Below are 12902 nucleotides of genomic sequence, written 5' to 3' on the forward strand. Positions count from 1 at the left end.
ATATGATTCGACTATCAGTCGAATATCAGCAAGATTCGAAAATTCCGATTTGACTATGAAAATCCTTAATCGGGGACACCCCTAGTAAACATGAACAAATTTTAATGTTGATGGCTGCAACACACTCCAAAAAGTTGGAACAGAGGCAAAATTAAAGTGAAAAGCTTATAGAATATCCACGTTAAACTCTTTTGAAACAGTTCACAATAAGCAGGTGAATTGGTAATAGGTGAGGGTATCATGGCCTGGCTAGCTATGCAAATTAATTAGGGATGGGTGTATCGATCCTGAAGATATATCGATACTGATGCGAGTATCGAAAGTATCGATACTCAAATAAAAAATATCGATACTAATCTGTTTTATTTACCAGTCATTTTGTTCATTTAACAAAAACATTAATGCATACAATACGCATTGAATTGGATGAATAAAATATGTTAGAGAATAATTGTGTAGGATAGAACTATTTTCCTGCTCATCTGAACACAGGCAAATGTTGCAAGACGGAACCAATCAATCACAGAGAGCATTCACTCACTTCTGACAGTGCATTCAAACAGGGCTGCGTTTCCCAAAAGTATCATAAGAAAGTATTGATGCCTTTGGGAACGGCAGCCCAGAACAATGCTATCAGAGGACAGAAAAAAACATATATGTTTGAATTATTTCACAATAAATAAACTGAAATTGTAGCCTACATAGTTTGTGCAATTACAATTATTTAGCTGTTAAAGCCTGTACTCCAGTGTCTGCAGAAACACGCACAGGGAGAACAAGACATCAGCAGGTCAGCCACAGGTTACAGTAGCATCTTATCTGTGTTTGAACTCATCCGTACCCCCACAGCCAGAAATGTGTTCATATTATACTGAATTTTCTTTAAAAAGGGACTGAATGTTTTTATAACAAGGGATTAATTGTGATTTATTTAATCCTTGACCTTTTTTTTCATAATTTATTTTACGTTTTTGTTTCATAGTGGCAAAAATCTGAAAGTTTTTAAATACCCCCGGCTCCTGTGGTACACGTTCACATGATTCAATGATTTACAACCCCAATTCCCGAAAAGTTGAGATGCTTTGTAAAATGCAATAAAATCAAGAATCTGTGATTTGTTAATTCTCTTTAAATTTTATTTAATTGACAAAAGTACAAAGAAAAGATTTCCAAAGTTTTCACTGACCAACTTAAATGTATTTTGTAAATATAAACAAATTTTGATTTTGATGGCTTTAACACACTTCAAAAAAGTTGGGACAGAGGCAAAATAAAAGTGAAAAGGTTATAAAATATCAAAAGGACACTGTTTTGAAACAGTTCACAATAAGCAGGTGAATTGGTAATAGGTGAGGGTATCATGGCCTGGCTAGCTATGCAAATTAATTAGGGATGGGTGTATCGATCCTGAAGATATATCGATACTGATGCGAGTATCGAAAGTATCGATACTCAAATAAAAAATATCGATACTAATCTGTTTTATTTACCAGTCATTTTGTTCATTTAACAAAAACATTAATGCATACAATACGCATTGAATTGGATGAATAAAATATGTTAGAGAATAATTGTGTAGGATAGAACTATTTTCCTGCTCATCTGAACACAGGCAAATGTTGCAAGACGGAACCAATCAATCACAGAGAGCATTCACTCACTTCTGACAGTGCATTCAAACAGGGCTGCGTTTCCCAAAAGTATCATAAGAAAGTATTGATGCCTTTGGGAACGGCAGCCCAGAACAATGCTATCAGAGGACAGAAAAAAACATATATGTTTGAATTATTTCACAATAAATAAACTGAAATTGTAGCCTACATAGTTTGTGCAATTACATTTATTTAAATTAAACGTTAAAAGTTCATATTGATTATGTTCTATTCTGTAATGTTAATATAAATCATACACTGTCAGAATAAAAGGTTGCATTTTATGCGTGCAACAGCCTTTCACTGGCAGTCCCTTATGAAAATGAACCATGGTTTTACGAAAGTGACCATAGTTCAACTATAGTATTTGTAGATTTCCATGGTTACCACTAAAGTAAACATATTTTAACCATGTGTAAACAAAAATATAACCTAATAAGTTACAATTAAGGCGTATTGAATGTTAAAATGCGTTTTAAACAAAGTTAAGTGGTTATCATTACCCATTTTACTCTTAGTAATTTAATAAATTTCTGGTTACCACTAAAGTAAACATATTTTAACCATGTGTAAACAAAAATATAACCTGATAAGTTGCAATTAAGGCGTATTGAATGTTAAAATGCATTTCAAATATAAAGTTAAGTGGATATCATTAACCATTGTACTCTAAGTAATTTAATAATTTAATAAATTACAATAATCTAAAAGTTCAGTTTAGAAGTATCGTATCGAAAATAATATAAGTGGTATCACCCATCCCTAATGCAAATTTTGCTGCCAATTTCATTCTCAATGATGTCAGAGGTGTCTGGGCTCCCATGTGCGACCCCTAGCGTTGGAATTTCGACACAACGTCGAAGTGACCGACTGAAAGGGAACATTGGAATTTTTTTCTTTGTACTTTAGTCAGTTAAATAAAGGTTAAAGAGAATGAACAAATAACATATTCTTGATTTTATGGCATTTCACAAAACGTCCCAAATTTTCTGGAATTGGGATTGTAGAGACAAATCAGAGACTATGATTTAAGACTGATTTAAAGGGATAAAGAATATCTCTTTGGATTTGAGACTTTAGTCTTTGCAACTTTACAGATCTTCTTTATGCAAGAGCTTGTAACACTCCAAAGAGAAAGGAAAAATTGAAATCGCATCATATGACCCCTTTAAGAGATATTGTTGTTTCTTTCATAGATGGACAGATTTTTAATTTGATGCATTAATTACAAAGATTCAAGAAAAAAGATCAGAGAAAGACTCATTTGCTAATGTGTTTGGTCTCTTTAGGGATGACGTTCTGCAGAGTCTGTCCATTGTTCATAACTGCCTTCTGGGAGCAGGCAGCCTTCTGCCTCCACTGTATGGAGAACCTGTGCCAGAGATGTGAGTGACACACACAATGTACTACAGTTACAAAAACAACAAAAATCTTTTAATTTAGTATGCATGGATTGTAAAACTATACCGTATTTGATGCTCTGGTACACTTATTTTTAAACATTGATTTAGTGTTTCAAATTTAACTTTGCAATGTTTCTTACTTCAGTGCAAACAGTATGGTTCCGCTATACGAGACAAACGTGTACACGGGAGTAGACTATGGTAAGTGAGCATTTCCTTCTTGTGTTTAGTATCCGTGCAAGAGCTATACTTATTAATGAATTAGTTGCTTGGCAATTGATTATTATTGATTATGTGGCAGACCTGTCTAGAGAGAACTACAGAGAGGACATCTGTAAGGTGATTAGACCTCTACTACGTAAGTTACTCCAACACACTGAGTCCTGTTCTAGTTTTAAACTTTAAAGTTTAATACAGTAGATCAATTTTCTAACCTTTTTAACATCTAACATCAGATGTGATCAATTATTTTAATTGAATGAATGATAATTGTTATATATTGACTGAACCGAAAGCTGCAGTATTCAAGACTCTCTCAACTCTATGATGTTTATCTGTATAGACCATACTCTAGAGCACTCAGAGGACGACATCAAATCCCTCTTCTCAATTCTAAAGGTGAACTGAAACACTGTCAGGTTTTCTCTAACATTTGTGTGGATGTGCAGATTATCTTTACAGTATTGTATTGGTGATAAGCAGTGGTATGACTGACAAATGGTGTTTTCCCTCTATAGATCATCAATGACCTGCTTCACTTCAAAGGCTCACACAAACATGAGTTTGACTCCCGCTGGAAAAGTTTCAGTCTTATTAAGAAGTCCATGGAGAACAAGGTTAGAGGCACATTTAATGTGTTACTAATCTCTATATTTGATGTGTAGTAGACTGAAACTCCCTCTTCTTCTCTCCAGCTTCACGGCAGTAAACAGCACATCAGAGCTCTACTCATAGACAGAGTCATGTTGCAACATGAGGTAACTCATAATAATTAAAATAATTAACATTTTATAGAGCGTTTGGGTGAATCTCACAAAACCTGTCAGACATATTTATTTTAATTTTTCATTTTTATTTAATTACATTTATTTTATTAATGTGTTCTATATAATATTGTGTATAAAGATGAAAATGAAAAATGAAGTCTATGTGGAATGTGTCATAAAAGCTATGTTTAAATATTTCTGAATATTTCTATTCAATTCTTTTGATTTTAGTGTAAAATAATTGACCTGAACAGGTTTTCATGAGATTCACCCCTTTATATGTATAATATTTTTGGGTACCATAAAATAAGAATGCATATTTTTGGGCTCTTCAGCATGTTTTGTTAAGTTTTCAGTAGTTTTGAGTATGTTTTGTGCCTATGTGTGTGTTTCAGTTAAGAAATCTTATCAAGGAGGGATGTTGCTACAGGAGTGTTCATCAGGATCTGATAAATGACCTGCTCAGACTGTCCACCAGCAGGTACAGTCAGGTATGTCAAGGCCATACACACACACACACATACATATGTATTCACACACAAAAGCAATGAATACGCCATTAACAGTCTCTATTTTACCTCAGGTGAGGAGTAAAGCTCAGAATGTGCTGTTCACCGCATTGGGTACCTACAACTTATGCTGCAGAGATGTCATCCCTGCAGTGCTGAAGTATCTGGACCCAGACCGCACTGACGTCACCCAGCAGCAATTCAAAGTAGGTCTTACACCGTTCGTGATGAATAACTGCACTAAAAGAAACTAAAAATGTTTTCTGTTCCTATTGATCGTTCTGACATTTGACAGCTTTGCAAAATTGAATAGGATCATATTTTGTCTGTCTTTTTTTACTCTTCTCCAGGGTGCCTTGTACTGTCTGTTAGGGAACCACTCTGTTATCTGTCTTGCTAACCTGCAGTACTGGGACTGCATTACTCTCACATGGCCTGTCATCGTACGCTCTGGTATGAGCCCCTCCATGTCTCTAGAGAAGCCTTCGGTCGTCCGGCTCTTCGATGATCTGGCTGACAAAATCCACCGCCAGTACGAGACCATTGGAGTTGACTTTTCTGTGAGTTCAGCAAATAGTAGCCTAAATGAGGGAGAGACATTAACTAAACATCGGGAAAAAATTACACACTTCAGCTTTAAGCGAATGGAAAGCCTTCGTTCATAATTTAAAGTGAAAAATTTGTTTTGCTAATATGTTTATTGTCATCGCACACCAGCCTCAAGTTTTTCTTTCTATATAACTGCAGTTAAAAAAGTATTTTTATTGTGACATTTGTCTTTACACTGTTCTTTTTTGTTTCATATTCAGATCCCGGAGAGTTGTGTGGAGGTTGCTCTAAAAATGATGAAATCTAGTAACCCCGAACCGACTCTATGTGCCGCCTCTGAACAGGAGGAACTGGAGGGAAGAAAGAGAGAGGAACAGAAAAACAAAGACTCAGTGCAGTAAGTAAATGCATAAAAAAACTACATACAAATATGCTTTCCAGTTTATATCCAGTTAAGCAGTGGATATACACAAAAATTGAGTTTTTTTCTGTTTTATAAATCCTAACAGAAAGTATGAGAATCTAGTGGTGGATCTTTTGGACTGCCTTTACGACCGAAACCTGTACGTCTACTCATTGGGTCTGGTGAGATTGGACAGCAAATGTCTGGATTGTAAAGTCATGGAAATTCATTGGTCATATGCTTGTTTATTTGGCAGGCCCTGGAAGTTTGAGCAGATAGCTATCGGCTTCCTCTCTCTGATGCTGAGAGATGACCACCCCTTGCCTTCCTCTGCAGTCCTCTTTTTCATTGAGAGCCTGAACCACGACTCGCTCTTAGTTCGCAATGTGTGTTTGTGTGTGCATTGTGTCACAATTATACTTAATTAGCTACACAAAAACGCACTTCATTCTGTCGTGTGCTATTTGTTGTTCAGGGTGCGATATCAGCAGTGAGTGGAATTCTAAAGCAGCTTAAGAGACCTCACAAGAAAGTGGCAGTGAATCCTTACGACTTATCTGAGCTCAAAACGTCTCTACAATCATGTGAGTACACTAACCATACAGTAAGAATTGACTCCTATCAAAGAATTTCTGAGATTTGAGCTTTATTTGTTCCTGTTCTTCGTGTAGGTGGTGGTAAAGCTCTAGGCTCTCTGCTGGCAGGAGACAGGTCTGATAACCAGTGGCTGCAGTATGACAGTAGCAGGTTGCCACGTTCCCAGCAGGACTGGGATGAATGCTGCTTCATTGAGAAAACCCACTGGGGCTATTCCACATGGCCACGGTACACATGCTTACAGTGCTTAAATACATGAGTCATGCACCATATTTCATGTCTTCCGAAGCCATACAATAGCTTTGTGTGAGGAATATAAAGAAAATTGATGTACACACAAAAATGACACACAAAAGTGACAGTAAAGACCTTTTCAGTATTACAGAAGATTTCTTTTGAACTTAATATACATCAAAGAATTCTGTAAAAAAACAATTATCAGTTTTTCACAAAAAATATTAAGCGGCACAACTGTTCTCAACATTGATAATAAGAAATGGTTCTTAAGTGCCAAATCAGCATATTAGAATGATTTCTGAAGGACTGTGTGACACTGAAGACTAGAGTAATGGCTGCTGAAAATCAAACTTTTGAATGGTAGCATATATTTAGCAGTTGATTGAAGATCAACACAAAATGTATTTTAAAATTACTTTTTTTTTTTTTTTTTAAGGACGCTGATGCTCTATGCCCCTCCTGAGGAACAGCCTAAACAGGGCAAAACAAGACAAGAAATGAATGAGGTACACAAATATTCAAATTAAATGACATCTAAACCCAACCGCTGTCTGAAAATCTCAACAGATACTCATACCACCTCATTTTTTTTTGCCTGTTTTCTGTGTTGTAGAGTGAACAGATCATATACGATCATTTCTCAGACCAGCAGTTCATAGATCAGTTCATCCACTATTTGTCTCTGGAGGACAGGAAGGGGAAAGATAAATTCAGCCCACGACGATTTTGCCTTTTTAAGGTGAGAGTCTTCAGACGTGCATCTACAGTCCATTGTTCAAAGCAATTTGGTTCTACAGTATATCTGACATCCAGCCAATTAAAAAAATATCAGCAAAAATGTAACAGCAAAAACATAAACATTGTCTTGTGTTGCAAAAGGGTCTTTTCCGGAACTTTGATGATGCCTTCCTGCCTCTGCTGAAGCCTCATATGGAGCGTCTGGTTGCAGATTCCCATGAGAGCACCCAGCGCTGTGTGGCGGAGATCATCTCTGGACTAATCAGGGGCTCCAAACACTGGAGCTACAGCAAGGTATTAGCACACATGCATTTAGTTGCAATTCAACAAAGTTCAGAGAATTGGGAGTCTTCAACATCACTGTTTTGGTGCTGAATGATGTAAACACGTGTTTGAGTTTGTACGTGATTGTGTTTTTGTTACAGGTGGAAAAACTGTGGGCTCTGCTGTGTCCACTCCTCCGTAAAGCTCTCTCCAATATCACCATTGAGACGTATGCAGACTGGGGCACCTGCATTGCCACTGCCTGCGTAAGGACACCTTTGTCACTCTTTTTAGAGCATGAACTCCTCTTTTAGTAGGATGTAGACCTATATGTTTTATATCATTGAGTTTTTGCACAATTATCTACAAAAAACATGCCATTTAAATTGTGGTTTAAATTTAAGTCTCATATTCTTATATAAATAAGGCTAATGATGAAAGTATGTTGGAAAAATCTGTTATTCTACACTAGCGTTCAAAAGATTGCACTTTGTGTTTTATGAGTTTTTTAAGTTTTAAATCAAATGACAGTAGACATTTATAATGTTATAAATGTTCTTTTGAACTTTATATTCAAAGAATCCTGAAAAACTGTTTTCATTTATTAATAATAATAATAAATGTTTCTTGTGGACCAAATCAGCATATTAGAATGCTTTCTGAAGGATCATGTGACACTGAAGACTGGAATAACGGCTGCTGAAAATTCAGTCATACCATCACTTGAAATATATATTTTAACATGTATAGATTAAAATGGAAAGCAGTTGTTTTAAATTAAAATGATATTTCACAATATTTCAGTTTTTACTGTATTTTTGATCAAAACAGCCTTGGTGAGCATAAAAGACTTCTTTCAAAAACATTTCAAAAATCTTACCGACCCAAAACTTTTAAACAGTAGTATATGCTTTCATATTTTCCCAAAAAATGATTCCTTGTGTATGTGTATATTGTACAGGAGAGCCGAGACCCACGAAAGCTGCACTGGCTGTTTGAGATGCTGATGGAATCACCGGTCACAGGAGAAGGGGGCTCATTTGTGGACGCCTGGTATGACATCACTACCAAACACACTTCCTCTTTTGAAAGCTGAATGTAATGGATTAAAAGCAGGAATGTGACTTGTATATATTTCATGTCTAAGTTTGTCATGTAATTGGACGCAATGTCATGTCTCTTTTTCAGCCGTCTGTATGTGCTGCAGGGAGGTCTTGCTCAGCAGGAGTGGAGGGTCCCAGAGCTGCTTCACAGGTTACTACACTACCTAGAACCCAAACTCACTCAGGTCTACAAGAATGTACGCGAACGCATCGGCAGGTATGTGCTTGAATACAAAAATCAACATTATATGTGCTTTTTCATGTTCAATTTGCGTTCAGAGTCGCTGTATATTAGCAACACATTCAGCAACTGCAGTTCATTCTTTCTCTCTTCTTGTCCTGTCTCTCAGTGTGCTCACCTACATCTTCATGATTGACGTGAACCTACCACACACTCAGCCCACCATGTCTCCGCGCATCGCAGAGTTCACAGAGCGTGTGCTGGCCAGGCTCAAGCCTTTAATGGAGGGTGAGGAGGAGATCCAGAACCATGTGGTAGAGGAGAACACAGTGGGAGATCAAGACGAGAGGACACAAGCCATCAAATTACTCAAAACTGGTGTGTATTTTGTGTGTCTCGCTGTTTGTGTGTGAGCATGATTGTTTGAGAAAGTGAAAATGAGTGTGCAGAAGTGTTTCAGGGATATTTTGTCTTTGTGACAGTGTTGAAGTGGTTGATGACCAGTGCTGGACGCTCCTTCTCTTCTGCGGTCCCTGAACAGCTTCGTCTCCTCCCTCTACTCTTTAAAGTGAGTCCAGACTTTGTCTGTAATTTAGTTCACTCCCTACAAATCTTGTGTTTTTAAGCCTATCTCTCTCTCTCTCTTTCTAGATTGCTCCCGTGGAGAATGACGACAGCTATGATGAGATGAAGAGAGACGCTAAGACGTGTCTGTCTCTCATGTCCCAGGGGCTTCTGTACTCGGAGCAGATCCCACAAGTCCTCAATGCACTTGAGGAGGTGACTTTCCAGTGCCCATGACGCATGCACACACACACTAAAAGCTGAAAACAGCATATTTAGTAGGAGTTATGTGTGAATGTGAGGGTTTGATGTGTGTTTTGACCAGAAGATGGCGTTATATGTTACAGATTTCAAGGATCAGCTCATGGCACGCACGTTACACCGTTCTCACCTACCTGCAGATCATGGTTTTCTACAATCTTTTCACCTTCCTCAGTGATGCCAAGGCCGTCAGTGACGTGAGAGCGCTGGTACTACGCCTGCTGGAGGATGAACAACTTGAGGTGTGTGAATAAACTTGCACATGCATAAAGGTTTGTTTCGCAGTTTCTGAGGACTAGGGTTGTCTCTGGCTCTTTATTTTCTGTGGGGAACAACCAATCATCTGCCAAGCCTAATATGAGAGTACATAATAGTAATTTCATACTGAATATTATGAATTATTTGTGTTCCTCAATCAACATCATAAAATGCAAAAATTAAATGGATGAACTTTTTGAACAGCACTTTAACTATGACAGCCAATCAGCAGAGCATTCGAATAAAATCACTGACTCGGCAATGAAGAATTGCACAACAATCTCTCATTCGACAAACTTGGCAGACTTTTTGGCTGTTGATGAATGAATGAATTGAATTAATCATTTTAATACCATAGTGAGAGGCATTTTTTGGCAGTTTTTAATACTAATAAAAGTTTCTGTCATATGAAGCAATGCATTTTAACCATGTTAATATGTACACAAATAATATGACAAACAATAAATTTGCATTGCACATTTGTATTTATTTAAAATAGTTTATATATTAATTTCATTAGAATTTTATCATTTAATTACATTATTTGTCATTTTAATTTATTGTATTTTCTACATCCTAGCTTTACATTTACTTCTAAAACTACCAATTTATTTATTTATTTATTTACTGTTTTACTAGTGTGGCCCTTTTAAAATGTGGTACTCTACCTTTTAAATGTATTAAAAGTGACAGCAAAGACATTTTATAATGTTACAAAAGATTTCTATTTCAAATAAATGCTGTTCTTTTGAACATTCTAATCATCAGAGAATCATAAAAAATGTATCACAGTTTGTACAAAAATATTAAGCAGCACAACTGTTTACAAGATTAATAATAAAAACCAAATCAGCGTATTTGAATGATTTCTGAAGGATCATGTAACACTGAAGACTGGAGTAATGGAAAATTCAGCTTTGTCATCACGTTAATTTACATTTTAAATATAAAGATAAAGATTATATATCTATATATATTTGAGGTCTTTTAGAGGAAAAGTCTAAACGGAAGCAACTAAGAATAAGCACGACCTTCTGTTCATGCATGTGTTTGAGTATAATCGCTAAGGTTAACTGTGTCGAAAGCCAATTGCGTAGGCCGCTCTGGTGAAAGTGTCTCTTTCTCCGTTCTCTCTTTTCAGTGATGTAGCACTCTCGTTTTCCTTTATTCTTTTTCTCTCTCACGCTCTCTATCCTTCTATCCCTCTTACTGTTACCATGGCAACTCCCCGCTGCAGCAGTATTCTGTTTCCATGGTGATAGATGTTCAAATTTCCAGAGAGGAGAGGACTGCAAACAGAGAGAAGAGGCTAAAGGGGGAAAAGAATAGGGTTATGAGTGGAAGAAAACTACACCCTTTAATTCAGGCTATTAAATCAAAGCACCTTGGGTTCCATGGTGCATACGACCCTCTGTCTGCTGATGTAATACAGCCATTCAGTTGATTGGTACCAGCCAATGAGAACGTGACTGTTTCAAAGTTAAATATCAGAGCACACGGGCCAAGGTCACTAGATTTTGAAGCTTCAAAACATAAGCCATTGTTTCTTTTTCACCACAGATGCGTGTCCTAAACTCTCATAGACATGCACCGAGAATTCAGCTTTTATGGCTGTCTGTGTTTTTAATAATTTTATTCTTTTAATAATTATTTTTTTGCCTAATTACACAGTTCTTCCTTGAGACCGGTTAAATGACTAGTTGTTCACACTATTTGTTTAGCACATCACTGGTAATAAACTCTATATTTGCTTATTTACCCATTTCAACCTGACTGGAGTTCTGCTCTGGAACATCTTGTTTTGTTCTGTAATGCAGATGGCACTGTTCTGCTATGCTATACACTTCTTTCCAACACTTCTTTTCTTCAGGCCCTGTGTATTTTTCTTCTTTAAAGAAAAGTTCTGACCCCATCTTTCCCTGCTCTTCACTTCCCACGCTATTTTCAGATAACTGAAAAGAGAAAGTGTCTGAACCTTTGGCCACAAGATATTAGCCTGAACTGTAACAATGTAATGATCTTTATTTCCTTCTCTCTCTTTGTCTCTCTCTCTTCGTGTTTTTAGGTGAGGGAGATGGCCGCCACCACTCTAAGTGGATTCCTGCAGTGTAATTTTCTCAGCATTGATGAACCCATGCAGGCCCATTTTGAGGCCCTGAGCAAGACCCGTCTGCCCAAGCGCAAGAGGAGAGAGCTGGGCTCAGTGGTGGACATGATCCCTTCTGCTGGTAATGATCACACAGACATATATACAGTACATACACTACTGTTCAAGTATGGGGTCAGTTTGACCCCAAATAAAAAATCATCAGATTTTCACGCAAGTCCTGAAAGTTGACCGAGAACCCAATCAAACAACTGAGATTAAAATATATACTTTGTCATTTATTTATTCAGGAAAATTATCTAATATTACATATCTGTGAGTGGCAAAAATCTGTGAATTTCTAGGATTAGCAGTTAATTTGAAGGTGACGTTAGAGTCCATCTGTACAGAGGTGTTTTTAATCAATGGGATGACTATCAGGCGTGCCCTGTTTTATTTAAAGAACAGGGATCTATCAAAGTCTGATCATGTCTGTGGAAATGAATCATGGCACGAACAAAGGAGATCTCTGAGGAACTCAGAAAAAGAGTTGTTGTTAATCATCAAGCTGGAAAAGGTTACAAAACCATCTCTAAAGAGTTTGGACTCCACAAATCCACAGTCAGACAGATTGTGTACAATTGGAGGAAATTCAAGACCAATGTTAGCCTCCCCAGAAGTGGTCGACCAACTAAGATCACTCCAAAAGCAAGACGTGTAATAGTCCGTGAAGTTGCAAAGGACCCTAGGGTAACTTCTAAGCGATTAAACACATTGGCTAATGTTAAGTTCACGAGTCCACCATCAGGAGAACACTGAACAACCATGGTGTACATGGCAGAGTTGCAAGGAGAAAGCCACTGCTCTCCCAAAAACCACTGCTGCACATCTGCAGTTCGATAAAGATCATGTGGACAAGCCAGAGGAATACAGGAGAAATGTTTTGTGGATGGATGAGACCAAAATATAACTTTTTGGTTTAAATGAGCAGCGTTTTGTTTGGAGAAAGAAAAACACTGCATTCCAGCATAAGAACCTTATCCCATCTGTGAAACGTGGTGGTAGTATCATGGTTTGGGTCTGTTTTGTTGCATCTGGGCCAGGATGGCTT

At 37.2% G+C, this 12902-nt stretch overlaps 1 protein-coding gene across 1 annotated transcript in view; it reads left to right on the forward strand.

Moving 5' to 3' along the window:
- Positions 1 to 12902, forward strand: part of psme4a (proteasome activator subunit 4a) — a 34752-nt gene that overhangs the window by 18433 nt on the left and 3417 nt on the right. The window contains exons 21-45 of the mRNA XM_016552089.1: positions 2942 to 3037; positions 3201 to 3256; positions 3357 to 3413; positions 3618 to 3673; positions 3793 to 3891; positions 3970 to 4032; positions 4437 to 4532; positions 4625 to 4756; positions 4901 to 5110; positions 5360 to 5496; positions 5609 to 5662; positions 5759 to 5888; positions 5978 to 6086; positions 6174 to 6327; positions 6773 to 6842; positions 6950 to 7075; positions 7216 to 7368; positions 7500 to 7604; positions 8300 to 8391; positions 8527 to 8658; positions 8792 to 9000; positions 9105 to 9190; positions 9274 to 9402; positions 9534 to 9689; positions 11771 to 11933. Of these exons, the coding sequence (XP_016407575.1) occupies positions 2942 to 3037; positions 3201 to 3256; positions 3357 to 3413; positions 3618 to 3673; positions 3793 to 3891; positions 3970 to 4032; positions 4437 to 4532; positions 4625 to 4756; positions 4901 to 5110; positions 5360 to 5496; positions 5609 to 5662; positions 5759 to 5888; positions 5978 to 6086; positions 6174 to 6327; positions 6773 to 6842; positions 6950 to 7075; positions 7216 to 7368; positions 7500 to 7604; positions 8300 to 8391; positions 8527 to 8658; positions 8792 to 9000; positions 9105 to 9190; positions 9274 to 9402; positions 9534 to 9689; positions 11771 to 11933 (2870 nt within the window). The remainder of the gene's footprint in view (positions 1 to 2941; positions 3038 to 3200; positions 3257 to 3356; positions 3414 to 3617; positions 3674 to 3792; positions 3892 to 3969; positions 4033 to 4436; positions 4533 to 4624; positions 4757 to 4900; positions 5111 to 5359; positions 5497 to 5608; positions 5663 to 5758; positions 5889 to 5977; positions 6087 to 6173; positions 6328 to 6772; positions 6843 to 6949; positions 7076 to 7215; positions 7369 to 7499; positions 7605 to 8299; positions 8392 to 8526; positions 8659 to 8791; positions 9001 to 9104; positions 9191 to 9273; positions 9403 to 9533; positions 9690 to 11770; positions 11934 to 12902) is intronic.

This window comes from Sinocyclocheilus rhinocerous, unplaced genomic scaffold (genome assembly GCF_001515625.1).
Source record: "Sinocyclocheilus rhinocerous isolate Xijiao unplaced genomic scaffold, SAMN03320098_v1.1 scaffold1156, whole genome shotgun sequence".
Taxonomy (NCBI): domain Eukaryota; kingdom Metazoa; phylum Chordata; class Actinopteri; order Cypriniformes; family Cyprinidae; genus Sinocyclocheilus; species Sinocyclocheilus rhinocerous.